Source organism: Pongo pygmaeus, chromosome 10 (assembly GCF_028885625.2).
Source record: "Pongo pygmaeus isolate AG05252 chromosome 10, NHGRI_mPonPyg2-v2.0_pri, whole genome shotgun sequence".
In the NCBI taxonomy this organism is placed as follows: domain Eukaryota; kingdom Metazoa; phylum Chordata; class Mammalia; order Primates; family Hominidae; genus Pongo; species Pongo pygmaeus.
The window spans coordinates 436,341-453,656 of record NC_072383.2 but is presented as its reverse complement, the minus strand read 5'-3'; the positions used below and the strand labels follow the sequence as shown (position 1 = coordinate 453,656).

The 17,316-nt window shown below is 44.5% G+C and overlaps 1 protein-coding gene across 6 annotated transcripts in view; it reads right to left on the bottom strand.

Moving 5' to 3' along the window:
• Positions 1-17,037, bottom strand: part of CCDC77 (coiled-coil domain containing 77) — a 38,836-nt gene extending 21,799 nt beyond the window's left edge. Inside the window, exons 1-4 of one of the 6 annotated variants that reach the window (XM_054442608.1) lie at positions 16,794-17,037; positions 12,883-12,936; positions 8,641-8,694; positions 5,784-6,015 (exon numbers count right to left, since the gene is read on the bottom strand). In XM_054442608.1, coding sequence (XP_054298583.1) covers positions 5,784-6,015; positions 8,641-8,678 — 270 coding nt within the window. In that variant the 5' untranslated portion in view covers positions 8,679-8,694; positions 12,883-12,936; positions 16,794-17,037. Of the gene's footprint in view, positions 1-5,783; positions 6,016-8,640; positions 8,695-12,882; positions 12,937-16,755 lie in introns of all 6 variants that reach the window. The other 5 variants (XM_054442610.1, XM_054442609.1, XM_054442612.2 and 2 more) reach the window with 5 other exon arrangements.
• Between the last annotated feature and the right edge of the window lie 279 nt (positions 17,038-17,316).

Below are 17,316 nucleotides of genomic sequence, written 5' to 3'. Positions count from 1 at the left end.
AGGAGTCTACTCATGTAGAAATATTCCAAAGTAAATAATTTTGCCAATACAGAATTCAAATGACAGCAATAGGCATGTATAGACTGGAGTTTGTTTGTTTATTTATTTATTGAGACCAAGTCTTGCTGTGTTGCCCAGGCTGTAGTGCAGTGGCACGATCTCAGCTCACTGCAACCTCCACCTTCTAGGTGATTCTTGTGCCTCAGCCTCCCGAGTAGCTGAGATTCCAGGTGCATGCCACCATGCCCGGCTAATTTTTGTATTTTTAGTAGAGATGGGGTTTCGCCATATTGGGTAGGCTGGTCTCAAACTCCTGACCTCAAGTGATCCACCCGCCTCGGCCTCCCAAAGTACGGGGATTACAGGCATGAGCCACCATGCCTGGCCTTGACTGGAGTTTAAAAGCTACAGGATGAATGTGAAGTTTGCATTTAACATCAAAGCTCTCACATCTTCCTTTTATGGACTATAGAATCCAGAATGCTGTACGACTCACCTATTCTACCCACACTTTTTTTTTTTTTTTTTTTTTTTGAGACAGAGTCTCGCTCTGTCGCCCAGGCTGGAATGCAGTGGCATGATCTCGGCTCACTGCAACCTCCGCCTCCCAGGTTCAAGTGATTCTTCTGCCTCAGCCTCCCGAGTAGCTGGGATTACAGGTGTGCACCACGCCCAGCTAATTTTAGTAGAGATGGGGTTTCACCATGTTGGCCAGGCTGGCTTGAACTCCTGAGCTCAGGCAATCCACCTACCTTGGCCTCCCAAAGTGCTGGGATTACAGGTGTGAGCCACCACACCCAGCCTATCCACATTTTTTTGGTAATGTTTCGTATATCATAAGCATTATTATGACATGCAAGAAAACAAAGATGAAAAGATATGATTCCTGTCTACAGAGCTATGGAATTTCATGGGGAGAGAGGCAAATGATTAAAATAAAATAATTACTTCATGAAAGCATGCATGGTGAAACGGTGTGGGGGAAAGCGTGGCAGGAATAAAAATTCTGAGATCTGTTTGGGAAATCAAAGCACTACCACCCAAGAGCTGACACTTGACAGATGAACAGAAGACCGGTAGAGAGAGAAGCAGACGGTTGGTACTCCAAGAAAAGAGAACCGTAAATAAGAACCATGAGAGAGCCTGATGTTGTCAGAAAGGAAGACAATCTCATAACATGCTTCAACACAGACGAAACTTGAGGATATTATGCTAAGTGAAATAAGTCAGTTACAAAAAGAAAAACTACAGTATGATTCCACTGTATTCTAAATAAATTCTGCTCTATTTTTTTTTTTTTTTTTTTTTGAGACGGAGCCTTGCTCTGTCGCCCAGGCTGGAATGCAGTGGTGCGATCTCAGCTAACTGCAACCTCCACCTCCTGGGCGATTCTCCTGCCTCAGCCTCCCTAGTAGCTGGGACTACAGGTATGTGCCACCACGCCTAGCTAATTTTTGTATTTTTAATAGAGACAGGTTTTGCCATGTTGGTCAGGCTGGTCTCGAACTCCTGACCTCAGGTGATCCACCTACCTCGGCCTCCCAAAGTGCTGGGATTACAGGCACGAGCCACCATGCCTGGCAAATCCTGCTCTATTTCTAATTCATAGAAATAGCAAGTAAAATAGTGGTTACAGGGAGTGTGGGGAGAAATGATCTGTTTAATGGGATGGAGTTTTGGTTTTGTAAAATGAAAACGTTCTAGAGATCAGTCACACAACAATGTGAATATACTTAACACACTAGGCGTGGCAGATCACTTGAGGCCACGAGTTCAAGACCAGCCTGACCAACATGGCAAAACCCCATCTCTACTAAAAAAACAAAAATTAGCTGGGTGTGGTGGTGCACCCTATAATCCCAGCTACTTGGGAGGCTGAGGCAGGAGAATCGCTTAAACCTAGGAGGCGAAGGTTGCAGTGAGCTGAGATCATACCACCGCACTCTAGCCTGGGTGAAAGAGCCAGACTGCCTCCAAAAAAAAAAAAAATATATATATATATACACACACACACACACACACACACACACACACACACACAAACACTTAACACTACTCAACTGAACACTTAAAATTGGGCAAGGTCATTAAAAATAATTTCATAAAGGCTGGGCGCAGTGACTTACGCCTGTAATCCCAACACTTTGGGAGGTTAAGGTGGGAGGATGGCTTGAGCCCAGGAGTTCAAGACCATCCTAGGCAACAGAGCGAGATTCTGTCTTTACAAAAAATAAAAAATTGGGCAGGGTGCACTGGCTCACACCTGTATTCTCAGCACCTTGGGAGGCCGAGCCAGGCGGGTCATCTGAGGTCCGGTGTTCAAGACCACCCTGGCCAACATGGTGAAACCCAGTCCCTACTAAAAGTACAAAAATTAGCCGGGCGTGGTGGTGGGCGCCTATAATCCCAGCTACTCAGGGGACTGAGGCAGGAGAATTGCGCGAACCTGGGAGGCGGAGGTTGTAGTGAGCCGAGATCACGCCACTGCACTCCAGCCTGGGTGACAAGACCAAGACTTCATCTCAAAATAAAATAAAAAATAAAAAATTAGCTGGGCATGGTGATACATGCCTGTAGTCCCAGCTACTTGGGAGGCTGAGGCAGGAGGATTGCTTGAGTCCAGGACGTTGAGGCTGCACTGAGCTATGATCGCACCACTGCACTCCAGCCTGGGCAACAGGGCAAGATCTTGACTCGAAAAACAAAAAACAAAAAACCCAGAGGTCTATAGATACATACATAATGTGATAAACATGACAAATATTAACAACTGATTCAGAGAAAGGGACAGATTCAAGTCCACAGTGGAACTCAAAAGGTTGGAAACACTTTTTTTGGGGTATCTACAAAAAAAATTAGGCTGGGCATGGTGGCTCACACTGTGTCCCAGTAAATGTATTTAGAGATGCTGCGTCACTGTCATCTGGCAACCAGCTCCCATCCTGAAGCTGTTCGGGAGCCCAAATGGAACGAATTACCCTGTAATTCATTGTATACATACATAATGTGATAAAAATGACAAGTAAACCTCCAAAAAACAAAAGCCTAATAAATTTGGACAAGTACAAATATTTCAGTACTGCTAGAGTGAAAAGTGTGAGGCCAACTGGGGATGTAAGAGACCAGAGTCAGGTACTGGCAAGGAGGATACTGTCACAGTTTAGATGCAACTCAAGGGTCTGCGTGAGCATCGTGGCCAAAGTGATGTGGGTGTGGGAATGGATTGAGTAATATTTAGGAAGCAGAATCAACAGGACTTGCCAAATGATTCAGTGTAGGGGGACTGAAAGAACCGTAGGCAATGATGCCATTTACCAAGACAAAGAATAAAGAAAAAGTTAAGGCATGAAGAATGGAGGGAGGTGAAATGGTGGCAGTACATGTGCGGGTGGGGAAGGGAGGGTAGAGAAAGGAGCCTCAGGAGAAAAGTGAGTCAGGGTTAGTTATTTAACTGTCATCATCACGTATGCAGTAGTGTAATACAAGGATAAAACAAGGTCATTTATAGTAGAATCTGGAAGAACTTTGACATTTAAGAGTAAGGAAAGAGAGTTGTTAATGGACACTGAGATGAGCTGATCAGAGAGGTTAGATAGAAATTGTGAAAGAAAAATGACACAGAAATCAAGAAAGGAGGCCGGGCTCACGCCTGTAATCCCAGCACTTCAGGAGGCCAAGGCAGGAGGATCACAAGGTCAGGAGTTTGAGATGAGCTTGGCCAACATGGTGAAACCCCATCTCTACTAAAAATACAAAAATTAGTTAGGTGTGGTGGTGGGCACCTATAATCCCAGCTATTTGGGAGGCTGAGGTAGGAGAATCGTTTTAACCCGGGAGACAGGGGTTGCAGTGAGCCGAGATCGCGCCACTGCATCCAGCCTGGGCGACAGAGCGAGACTCCGTCTCAAAAAATAAAAAATAAATAAATAAATAAAAAGTAGCTAGAGAGAGAGGCACAACAAAAGAAGAGTTTTTCATTTTTCTTTTAAGTTGGGAAAGACTGGAGTATGTTTATATACTGAGAAGAAAAAGCTAATATCAAGCAAGAAGTTAAAAATACAACAGAAAGCAGAGAAAAATGATGGAGCAAGGTTTCTCAGGAGGAAAAAGGGATGAGGACCACAGTAGGCATTGGATCAATCCAGCTCAAATAGGCAAAGATGCCTTGTTCCTGAAGCAGTTAGAATAAAGACAGTCAGAAAGGTGACTAAAGGCCAGGTGCTGTGGCTCACACCTGTAATCCCAGCACCTTGGTAGGCTGAGGTGGGAGGATTGCTTGAGTCCAGGAGTTCAATACCAGCCTGGGCCACACAGCAAGACCACGTCTCTAAAACAAATTTTTAAAAAATTATCTGGGCATGGTGGCGTGTGCCTGTAGTCCCAGCTGATCGGGAGGCTGAGTGCGGGAGGATCACTTGAGCCTAGGAGTTCAAGGGTGCAGTGAGCCATGATTGTGCCACTGCACTCCAGCCTGGGTGACAGAGTAAGACCCTGTCTCAAAAAACAAAAAAACAGGCCAGGCACGGTGGCTCACGCCTGTAATTCCAGCACTTTGGGAGGCCGAGGTGGGCAGATCACAAGGTCAGGAGATTGAGACCATCCTGGCTAACACGGTGAAACCCTGTCTCTACTAAAAATACAAAAAATTAGCCAGGCATGGCTGCGGGCACCTGCAGTCCCAGCTACTCAAGAGGCTGAGGCAGAAGAATGGCATGAAGCCAGGAGGCGGAGCTTGCAGTGAGCCGAGATCACGCCACCGCGCTCCAGCCTGGGCAACAGAGCAAGACTCCGTCTCAAAAAAAAAAAAAAAGAAAAAGAAAAGCAACCAAAGAAAAAAGAAAGGAAGGAAGAAGGAGATGGATACGGATGGAGTAACTGTGTGTAGGTGGCAGAAAAGATGTTGAGAGAGGAGGGCTAAGAAGGGGTTGCAGGCTGGAGGTAAGGGTATGGCACAGATGTGGAAGGAGAGGAAACCCAGTATGGATAGGTAAGAAGACTGTTGTATAGTGGTTGAGGGTACAGCTGAATTTGTTTACCATCGATTCATTCTGTACTGATTTGTGACCTTTCTACAACAGTGTTCTCAATCAGGAGTGACTCTGCACATACATACACCCATTCCAGAAACATCTGGCAATGTCTGGATACATTCTTGATTGTCACAGCTGGGGGTGTTGCGTTACTGGCATCCAGTGGGTAGAGGCCAGGGATGCTGCTAAACATCCCATCATGCACAGGACAACCCCTCACAACAAAGAATCATCCAGGCCAAAATGTCAATAATGCCGAGGTTAAGAAATCCTGCTATAGGAGACTGCGTGGCAGAAAACTGGATGATGCCACAGCTCAGTTTTTGCTATGCAGGTGGAGCAAAAGAATAATTGAGCAAGGGGTCATTTGCAGGCACTGCAGTTACTACTCAAGTAAAGCATCATGGGGTTTAGGTTTGAAGGACTTGATATCAGAGCTATATACAGCACTTAGAAAACTGCAAAGTCAGGAAGCTACGGAGGTAACAAAGAAGTTAAGGACTACTCAGGTATAAGGAGATGAAAGAACTAGGTATAAGGGATATGGAGATGTCAGAATTTAAGATTTGAGAGGAAGGGCAGTTTTGGGGGTTATGATCCAAGGAGGGCCTGAAGGGGCAGTAGCTGGGCTGGGGAATAAAAAAGGAGTATTTTTATAAAACATCTGCTTCCGATATAACTGGCACTTGTAGAGCATCTCTAATTAATGAAGACTTCATCAGAGTTCTAAAACAGCGTGTACCGTCTCTTTACCTGTCCTTCACAAGCTTCTTTGTAGAGTTCCAGTTTCTTCAGCAAGTCCTCATTTTCTGCCTCACACTCAGCCATCTTCCTTTGAAAATATTCCAGGAGCTCCTTAGAAGGACAGAGTTTGGCCAGACGATCTTCGAGGGAAGGCAAGGGGGTTGACTCCAGTGAATCTGCCATTCCCCTCCTCTTGGTGGGACCACTGACGGCAACACCACGTTTGGAGACAACTGTTCGCCTATGTGAAATTAGAAATGATATATTCATCACACTCTGTGAAAGTTTATGAGTTATAACTTTCTAAATAAAAGGGGGCTTTGTGTTCCCAAAGTGCTTATAATTAAGGTGCTCATAAATTTGGAAGTTTGGACAGGCATAGTGGCTCATGCCTGTAATCCCAGCACTTTCGGAGGCCAAGGTGGGAGAATCACTTGAGCCCAGGGGTTCAAGACCAGCCTGGGCAATATAGTGAAACTGTGTCTTTATTTAAAAAAAAAAAAAAATCTTGGCCGAGCGCGGTGGCTCACACCTGTAATCCTAGCACTTTGGGAGGCCAAGGCAGGCAGATTGCCTGAGCTCAGGAGTTCGAGACCAGCCTGGGCAACATGGTGAAACCCTGTCTCTACCAAAATACAAAAATAAAAAATTAGCCGGGTGTGGCAGTGTGCGCCTGTAGTTCCAGCTACTCGGGAGGCTGAGGCAGGAGAATTGCTTGAACCCAGGAGGCAGAGGTTGCAGTGAGCCGAGATCGTGCCACTGCACTCCAGCCTGGCGACAGAGCGAGACTCTGTCTCAAAAAAAAAAAAAAAAAAAAGGAAAGTTTGATATTACAGGATAGTAAATAATTTTATTAATTATCTTCCAAGTACTAATGGTTTAAAGCTGGATTCAAATACATGTTAGAGCCAGGAATGGTGGCACAGCTGAGTAGCTGAGCAGTCCCAGCTACTCAGGGGGCCGAGGTGGGAGGATTGCTTGAGCCTAGGAGTTCCAGTCCAGCCTGGGCAACATAGCAACACCTTGTCTCTAAAGAAGTAAAAATAAAATCCATTAGAGACTAAAAAGATAATTTAAAAAAACAGAATATAAACTAAGGGAGACCATGTAGTAACAATTAGAAAATTGTTATAAGACATACTGCAGGCCGGGTGCAGTGGCTCATGCCTGTAATCCCACCACTTTGGGACACCAAGGCAGGCAGATTAGTTGAGGTCAGGAGTTCAAGACCACCCTGGCCAACATAGCGAAACCTAGACTCTACCAAAAATACAAAAATTTGCCGGGCATAGTAGCGCGCATCTGTAATCCCAGCTACTCTGGAGGCTGAGGCAGAAGAATTGCTTGAACCCAGGAGGCGGGTTCAAGTGCCGAGATCACGCCACTCCAGACCAGCCTGGCCAACACAGCAAAACCTAGTTTCTACCAAAAATACAAAACTTAGCCTGTAATCCCACCACTTCGGGAGGCCAAGGTGGGAAGATTACTTGAGGTCAGGAGTTCAAGACCAACCTGGCCAACATAGCGAAACCTAGTCTCTACCAAAATTACAAAAATCAGCCAGGCATGGTGGCACGTGTCTGTAATCCCAGCTACTCGGGAGGCTGAGGCAGGAGAATTGCTTGAACCCAGGAGGCAGGTTCAAATGCCGAGATCACGCCATTGCACTCCAGCTTGGGTGACAGAGCGAGACTCCATCTCCAAAAACAAATCAAACAAAAAACAACAAAAAAAGACATATTGCAGGCTGGGCACGGCGGCTCACACCTGTAATCCCAGCACTTTGGGAGGCCGAGGCAGGTGGATTGCCTGAGGTCAGGAGTTCAAGACCAGTCTGACCAACATGGTGAAACCCCATCTCTACTAAAAATACAAAAATTAGCCAGGCGTAGTGGCATGCGCCTGTAATCTCAGCTACTCGGGAGGCTGAGGCAGGAGAATCACTTGAACCTGGGAGATGGACGTTCCAGTGAGCCGAGATCGCGCCATTGCACTCCAGCCTGGCCAACAAGAGCAAAACTCCATCTCAAAAAACAAAACAAAAATAGTGCAAAAGAAGAGAAACCCTCCTGTGAAAATAAATCCAATTTGGTTGTCTGCAATTTATAACATAACAAAATAGACAGCACAGTGGAGAAACTATACTAGAAGCTCTGAGTTACAGTTAATATATGTGCTCACTTCTAATAAATAAGCATGCAGATACTAAAATTTGTCAACTAGCATGAAGAAAACTTAAACATTTTCCCAATCATTAAAAACTTGTGAGAGAAATACTATTTTACTTAACATTTCTTTTTTTTTTTTTTTTTGAGATGGAGTCTTGCTCTGTTGCCCAGGCTGGAGTGCAGTGGCGCAATCTGAGCTCACTGCAACCTCTACCACCCGGGTTCAAGCAATTCTCCTGCCTCGGCCTCCCAAGTAGCTGAGATTACAGGCGCTCACCACCATGCCTAGTTAATTTTTTTTTTTTTTAGTAGAGATGGGGTTTCACCATGTTGGCCAGGCTGCCCACCTCGGCCTCCCAAAGTGCTGGGATTACATGCGTGAGCCACTGTGCCCGGCCGACATTTCATATTTTCTAAAGGGGTTGTCTCAGGCTGGGTGCAGTGACTTATGACTGTAATCTCAGCACTTTGGGAGGCTGAGGCGGGAGGACTGCTTGAGTGCAGGAGGTTAAGGCTGCAATGAGCTATGATTGCACCACTGCACTCCATCCTGGGCAAAGAGTGAAACTGTCTCAAAAAAAAAAAAAAAAACCTTTAGGAAATATGTTTCCAATACCTTTCCAGTTCCTATGCTAACTTAGAGTAAGGCTATACAAGTCTTGATTTCTTAACAACTTGAAAATAAGCAAATGTCTTACTTTCTGCAGACAGGGGTGTGTGTTGGGGTAAAGTTCATGCTGTCTTTTTCACACCTATCAAATACACAAAAATTCATAATTAGGGGTCAAGAATAAAAAATAAAAACAGTACAGGATGCATAGACTGGTTCCCTCTTCAACATCATCATATTTGCTTCTTGGAAAGAATTTGATGTTTTAAAACGTAGTTTTTTTTGTTTTGTTTTGTTTTGTTTGAGACAGAGTCTCGCTCTGTTGCTGGAATGCAGTGGCATGATCTCAGCTCACTGCAACCTCCCCCTTCTGGGTTCAAGCGATTCTCCTGCCTCAGACTTCCAAGTAGCTGGGACTACAGGTGCGCGCCACCACGCCTGGCTAATTTTTGTATTTTAGTAGAGAAAGGGTTTCACCATATTGGCCAGGCTGGTCTCGAACTCCTGACCTTGTGATCCACCTGCCTCGGCCTCCCAAAGTGCTGGGATTATAGACGTGAGCCACCACGCCTGGCCTAAAATGTAGTATTCTTTAAAGTATCTCCAAATCCTGAAATTCATGCCTTTTGAATTTTCAAAAGGTACTCCTCATAATTATTTTCAAATAAAAATCAGAATGGCATTGAATATTTAAATGGATAAGCACACAAAGTAGAAAGGTCTCCTTGTTATCTGCAGTAACAAAAAAACAAATCTACAATCTTTTCCTTGAAGTTATAGGATAGAAGGAGGAGATGCCGAAAAGTCTCTAATAAGCAAGAAACAGTACATAGAGCGAGGTGCAGTGGCCCGCACCTATAGTCCCTGCTACTCAGGAGGCTGAGGAGGGAGGATCGCTCGAGCCCAGGAGTTTAAGGCCAGCCTCACCAACATATTGACTTCCCCTGCCCCCACTGCCCTCTCCAAAAACAGAAGTAGTAAGTGGAAATTAAGGTAGAGCACGCACTATATCAAATTTAAAATCAATACAAAGCCACAATGCTATCTTTATTTCATGTGCTTTCTCCATTATCTTAAGCAAAAGAAAAAAAAACTACTTATAAACTTTAAAAGGCTCTTCATAATCTCCATCTCAACGGATAACGCAAGATCTTGAACTCCTGTACTTTAAGCAACCTTATTATAGAAATGTTCATGAAGATAACCCTCATGGCTGGAAAGGGAATGCCACACCTGTACTTTAAGCAACCTTATTATAGAAATGTTCATGAAGATAACCCTCATGGCTGGAAAGGGAATGCCACACCTGTACTTTAAGCAACCTTATTATAGAAATGTTCATGAAGATAACCCTCATGGCTGGAAAGGGAATGCCACACCTGTACTTTAAGCAACCTTATTATAGAAATGTTCATGAAGATAACCCTCATGGCTGGAAAGGGAATGCCACACCTGTACTTTAAGCAACCTTATTATAGAAATGTTCATGAAGATAACCCTCATGGCTGGAAAGGGAATGCCACACCTGTACTTTAAGCAACCTTATTATAGAAATGTTCATGAAGATAAACCTCATGGCTGGAAAGGGAATGCCGCACCATGTTACACGACTGACAGAGACAGAAAGAGAGGGGGATAGAGGCTTTTTTATTGCTTTGGTGAAAGCTTTCTTATCAAGCATGCTCTGTCAATCCATTCTGATTCTGAGCAAGTCATATGATGTTCTGTTATGTCCTTCTACCTGGTATAATCTGCTTAAAATCTTCAGTCCTGCGGCCGGGTGCGGTGGCTCACGCCTGTAATCCCAGCACTTTGGGAGGCCGAGGTGGGTGGATCACAAGGTCAGGAGATTGAGACCATCCTGGCTAACATGGTGAAACCCCGTCTCTACTAAAAATACAAAAAATTAGCTGGGCGTGGTGGCGGGCACCTGTAGTCCCAGCTACTCAGGAGGCTGAGGCAGGAGAATGGCGTGAACCTGGGAGGTGGAGCTTGCAGTGAGCCGAGATTGCGCCATTGCACTCCAGCCTGGGCAACAGAGCGAGACTCCGTCTCAAAAAAAAAAAAATTCTTCAGTCCTTTGGGAAAGAATTTTGTGTAAAAGTATGAAAAGAGATAATCACCACTGTTACTTCCATATACCATTTTCCTGCTCAGAACCCCACAGTGCCTCTCTCCCTGACTCCTTCAGAGCTTTCTTTGTTTGGCTTCCAGGACACCTCTTCCTGGTTGTCCCCTTTTCTTACTGGTCATTACTCATTGCCTTGGTGATCTCCTGAAGTCTCACAGTTTTAAATAGCATGTACACATTAGTAGTTTTCAAATTGATGCCTCAGTCCTTACTCGGCCCTCCATTCTAGACTCACACATCTAACTGCCTACTCCGTCTCTCCACGTGGATGTCTAGCAGGTCTCCCAAGCTCGCCAAGTGTAAAACTGAGCTCCTGATACATACCTCCCACCACAAAAACCTGCTCTTCTCTCAGAATTCTACATTCCAGTAAATACTAATTCTATGCTGCCAGTTGTTTATGACAAACAAACTTGGTTGGAGAAATTTTACTCCTCTCTTTGTCTTACATGCCACACACGACCCACTAGCAAATCCTACTGGCTAGCTCATCAAAATATCTAGAATCTGACAACTACTTATCACCTATGCCCTCATTGCCCTGGTCCAGCCCACTGTTTTTGCTTTTGTTTTTTTTAGATACAGGGTCTTGCTTTGTTGCCTGGTCTGTCTCAAACTCCTGGCTTCAATCAGTCCTCTCCCCTCAGCCACACAAGTAATACAATTATAGGCATGAGTCACTGCACTTGGCTTCCAACCCACTGTTATCTCTTGCCCAGATGACCACAACGGTCTCTTAACTGGTCTCCCTGTTCCACTTTTTTTTTTTTTTTTTTTTTTTTTTGTGGAGACAAAGTCTTGCTCTGTCATCCAGGCTGGAGTGCAATGGCGCAATCTTGGCTCACTGCAACCTCCGCCTCCTGGGTTCAAGTGATTCTCCTGCCTCAGCCTCCTGAGTGGCTGGGATTACCAGCACACACCACCAAGCCTGGCTAATTTTTGTATTTTTAGTTGAGACGGGGTTTCACCATGTTGGCCAGGCTGGTCTTGAACTCCTGACCTCAGGTAAACCACCTGCCTTGGCCTCCGAAAGTGCTGGGATTACAGGCATGAGTCACCGCGCCTGGTCCCCCTGTTCCATTTTCAACCTTATCCCTTACAGTGTATTCTCAACACATTAATATATATATGTCAAAACACAAAACTCCTCTGCCCAAAAGCCTCCAATGACTTTTCATCTTACTCAGAGGGTCAAGGTCTTTAAAATTGCCTACAAGGTCCCATATGATCTGGCCAACTTCATTACTTTTGTGACCTCACCTACTACTCTTATCCTTGTTCACTGCTGTAAAAACACTGGCCAGTAGAAGTGCCAGGCACACTTCTACTTCAGAGTCCCTGTACCTGTAGTTCTCTTTGCTATGATGTTCTTTCCCCATTTATCTATGTGGCTTACTCCCTCTACTCCTGCAGGGCTAAAATGTCACTTTCTTGATGAAGTCTTTCCTGACCACTCTACCAACCTCATCCCTCTTCTCTGTTTTATTTTTCTCCATTAACACTTACAACCTTGGCTGGTTGAAGTGGCTCACGCCTGTAATCTCAGCACTTTGGGAGGCCAAGGCAGATAGACTGCTTGAGTCCAGGAGTTTGAGACCAGCCTGGGCAACATGGCAAAACCCTGTCCCTACAAAAAATTAGCCAGATGTGGTGGCACACATCTGTAGTCCCAGTTAAACAGGAGGCTGAGGTAGGAGGATCGCCTGCACCGGGGGGTCAAGGCTGTAGTGAGCCATGCCACTGCAGTCCAGCTGGGGTGACAGAGTGAGACCCTCTCTCAAACAAACAAACAAACAAAAAGTCAAACGCTTATAACTATCTAATATTTAATGTCTGTCTCTCTACACTGGAATACGCAAACTCACTAAGGGCAGCGGGTTTTTATCTATTATGTTCACTGCTGTATCCCTAGTAACTTAAATAGTGCCTGGCTCATAGTAAGTGCTTAATAAATATTTACTGAACACACACACACACACACACACACACACATATATATATATGCAACTCTCAATATGAATTTGAAAGACTGTTAAACATCCTTTTCTTCTGCTGGCCAGTCTATTCAATCTAGATTTAAAAATCTGTTTCTGCTTCTCTCATCCCATTTGTTTTCTTCTACAGCCAACCCTTCAAATATGCCGTCTTTCTTCTTCTAATTCTCTCCTTTAAAAGATTACTCTCCTCCTCCAAACTCACCTCTTTCCAAAATACTTCTCCAAATTCGGTCAATTTGCCTCTTGTCCAAATAACCTAGAAAATAAAGTTATTAGATTGGCATGGAAGGATTATAGGTAACATTTTTTTAAAAAAATAGCTTTATGGAATGTAATTTGTATATACCATTAAATTCATTCAAAGTGTACAATTCAATGATTTTTAGTATATTCACAGATATGTGTACCTATCACCAGAGTCCATTTTAGAAGTTTCGTCACTTCAAGAAAAAAACCCTGTGTCCTTCAGCTATTATCCCTGTCTCCCAGTCCTAAGCAACCACTAACCTACTGTCTCTACAGATTTCCCTATTCTGGACTTTCCTATAAATGGAATCACATAGTATATGGCCTTTTGTGACTGGCTTCTTTCACTTAGCATAATGTTTTCAAGGTTCAACTATGTGGTACCATGTATCAGTACTTCATCCCTTTTTGTGGCTGAATAAAATTCCACTGTATGGATATGGGTGACAACTTAAAGTTAAATTTCACTGTTTCAAAGCCATTTAAGAGTAATTTGAAGCAGCTGGGCACAGTGGCTCATGCCTGTAATCCCAGCACTTTGGGAGGCCGAGGCGGGCGGATCACCTGAGGTCAGGAGTTCAAGACCAGCCTGACCAACATGGAGAAACCCCGTCTGTACTAAAAATACAAAATTAGCTGGGCATGGTGGTGCATCCCTGTAATCCCACCTACTCAGGAGACTGAGGCAGGAGAATCGCTTGAACCCAGGAGGCGGAGGTTGTGGTGAGCCAAGATGGCGCCATTGTACTCCAGCCTGGGCAACAAGAGCGAAACTCCATCTCAAAAAAAAAAAAAAGTAATTTGAAGCTTTGAAAGACCCTTCTAACAACCTGCAATCCCTCTTCTCCTTCATAGTGACTGTCCTCCCTGTTGCACAGGTCTACAAAAAGCTGTCTACACTCACCTCTCTAGCTGCAAGATGGGTCCTTGCTATGTTGCCCAGGCTGGCCTTGAACTCCTGGACTCAAACAATCCTCCTCCCTCGGCCTTCCAAAGTGCTGAGATTACGGGCATGAGCCACTGAGCCAGGCCTCGGGCTTCTACTATGACATCTAACCAAGCTCTTATTGGTCAGCAGACATCCAAATTAATAAATTCAATGGCTCTTTTCTGTTTCTATCCTCCTCCATCCAATAGTTACTCCTTCACTTGTATTCTTAATTAGATAGTGCCAACTACCTATTTATTTATTTATTTTTTTAGACAGAGTCTTACTCTGTCCAGCACAGGCCGGAGTGCAGTGGCACAATCTTGGCTCACTGCAACCTCCACCTCCCGGGTTCAAGTGATTCTCCTGACTCAGCCTTCCCAGTGGCTGGGATTACAGGCACCTGCCACTGTGGCTGGTTAATTTTTTTTTTTGTATTTTTAGTAAAGACAGGGTTTCGCCATGTTGGCCAGGCTGGTCTTGAACTCCTGACCTCAGATGATCCACCCACTTCTGCCTGCCAGTGTTCGGATTACAGGCGTGAGCCACTGTGCCTGGTAGTGCCAACTACCCTTTAAAAATATATCGCTTTGGGGCCCGGCCTTGGCATAGCCAGGCCATGGCAAGACCTTGTCTCTACCAAAATTTTAAAAATTAGCTGGGCACAGTGGCATTGTAGTCTCACCTGCTTGGTGTGAGGATCACTTCAGCCTGGGGGTTCAAGGCTGAAGTGAGCAGTGATTGTGCCACTGCACTCTAGCCTGGACAATAGAGCAAGACTCTGTCTCAAAAAAAAATTAAAATAGGCTGGGCACAGTAGCTCATGCCTGTAATGCCAGCACTTTGGGAGGCCAAGGTGAATGGACTGCTGGAGGTCAGGAGTTTGAGACCAGCCTGGGCAACATGATGAAACCTTGTCTCTACAAAAATTACAGAATTATCTGGGAGTGGTGGCGTGTGCCTGTAGTCCCAGCTATTCAGGAGGCTGAGGCAGGAGGATTGCTTGAGTTTGGGAGGCAGAGGCTGCACTGAGCTGAGATTGCCCCACTGCTCTGCAGCCTAGGTGACAGAGTGAGACCTTACCTGGAAAAAAAATAATAATAAAAATAAATATTGCTTTGTAGTTGAGAATGTGGGCTCTGATATCAGACTTGGGTTTGAGTCAAAGCCCTGCCTCTTATTAGCTGTGTACCTCAGGCAAGTTATCCTCTCTAAATTTCAGTTACTTCTGTGTCATAGGTTGGTGTACAGATTAAATGACATAATGAATACAGGGCCGAGTGACAGTGTTTGACACATATATAAGCACTCAGTAAACGTGGACTATTATTATTATTGACAATTTTACTCCTTTGGCTCAAAGGTTCTGTCTTCAACTTTCTTTATCATTTCCTCTAACCATTTCTTTGGGAACATCATTATTCCTCCTGTTTTTATTATTAACTCTGTCATCTAAAACACTATATGGCATACAGTAAGTAACAATTACATGTTGAATAAATAAACGACATCTCTTTCAACCTCTTAATTTGAATTAACAAAAATGTACTGGACATTTTCACCCATAGTCCCACTGGCACTTGAAATGTTTAACTTAAAAAAAAAATCACTCAAGTTAGGTATTTTTTTTTAGCATCTCAAAGCTAACATTTCCTAAACCTCACACATCATCTTTTTATCCAAACATGCCCCTTCTGACTTTCCTATTTTAGTTACTAATTCAGCGTTTCCAAGCAACCGGGAGTTGGCAACTTAAATTCATCATTTGATCACTCATTCTCCTGAACCTCCTGTCTAACCATATGAATATCTTGTATATTTTATCTCCACAATGACCACGTTAATTCAGAGTCTCAATACTTCTTACCCACACCACTACAACACCTTAACGGTTCTACCTACTCCTTGCCTCTCCTGGACCATTTTCTTTAATAAAATACATCAGTAGCACCTCATAGCCTAAAGCATTAAATTCAATTTGTTAGCCTAGAATTCATGGCTTTCTACATAAGGGCCAAACCTAACTTTCCTACCTTATTTCCCTCTACTCTCCTAAATGTACCGTTTCCAGATAACTTCCCTGCCTCCATACCTTTGTTCATGAGCTTCCCTCTAGCTGGAACACAACTCCCTCCACAACCCTCATAATTTCACTTAACAAAATCTAGTCTGTACATGAAAACTCATCTTAAATACCACCTCCTTTTTCTCTTTGCTGAGTCTCCCCATCCAAAATGATTTAGCAAAAATGATCTAACTGCAAAAGAACTGCCTTTGAAATTCTCTGCAAGTCAACATATTAGAGTGCTTTATTGCTATCGTTTCTCTCATGCTAGCGTGCGTTCCCTACAGATAGAAACCGCGTCTTACTCTTCATTGTCTCTTCCAAAGGAACAATGCCTTTGTTTATAGGTGAATTAACGGGTTTCAGCTAGCGTCTCTGCACCTATCTCCAATATCCTTGCTTAGATATATTCTTATAGCTTGTCTACTAACAATTAACATTTGTGTAGCCTTTGAATTTTTTTCTTTTAGCCATGTGACAAATCTGTGCAATTTATTTTATTATCCCAACAACTGTTAAGTATTTTCATTATCTCTTATTTTACAAATGAAGAAACTGAGAGCTAGACCAGCGTGGGGTGAGCGTATACCGGAACCCATCTCCAGGGCGTCCGAATCCCGTACTCCTTTTTCCACTTCATCCCATTCTCGACTCCCTTACTGCTCCAGGTCCCAACCCTCCAGCACTCCTGAGGTCTCTCCCTTTGCACATTGGAACTTTCCTCCTCCGGTCCCCAGCCCCTCCACGGACACCACATTCAGGCTCACGTCCCTCTCCTCCGCACTGCTTCCGCAGTTACTTCTCCCTCACCAGATTTTCTTCCCAAGGCCTCTTACCGAACCCCTTCACTCCAAACCCGAAACTCTATACTCACGACACACTAAGACTCCGAGTCAGGGAACTCAACTGAAAAACAAAAGTCAAACCAAGCAGCGTCGCGGCGCCACTGAGCGTCCCTGAACCCGTGCAATCGCGAAGAAGTTTACACGGCCCTTTGGACTGCGCACCAATGGGAAGGGCCTTCACACAGAGGCCCGCCCCATCTCGCCCCTCCTCGCGGTGCTCTTGGCCGCGCAGAAGTCTCTGGGAAATGTAGTTTTCTTCTGCATGCAGCTCTGCACGGGGCGATGCAGCTGAGCTGCAACCCGCTCCTCCAGGGACGGGTAGTGTGACGTTTGGGGTCAGAACGCACCACTTTCGGGCATCCCCACTTAAGATTGCTCAACTGCTTTGAGCTCAGGTACTTCGCGTTCATGGTACATATATGTTGTAATTTCCAAGCTTGTCTCAAGAAGATCAAGATTTTAAGAAAAGTTTCTTCTTCCATAACCCGGTGGCCTAGAGCCAGGATAGGACCCGAGGTTCAGTTTCTACGGTCACGGGACTATGTATTAAAA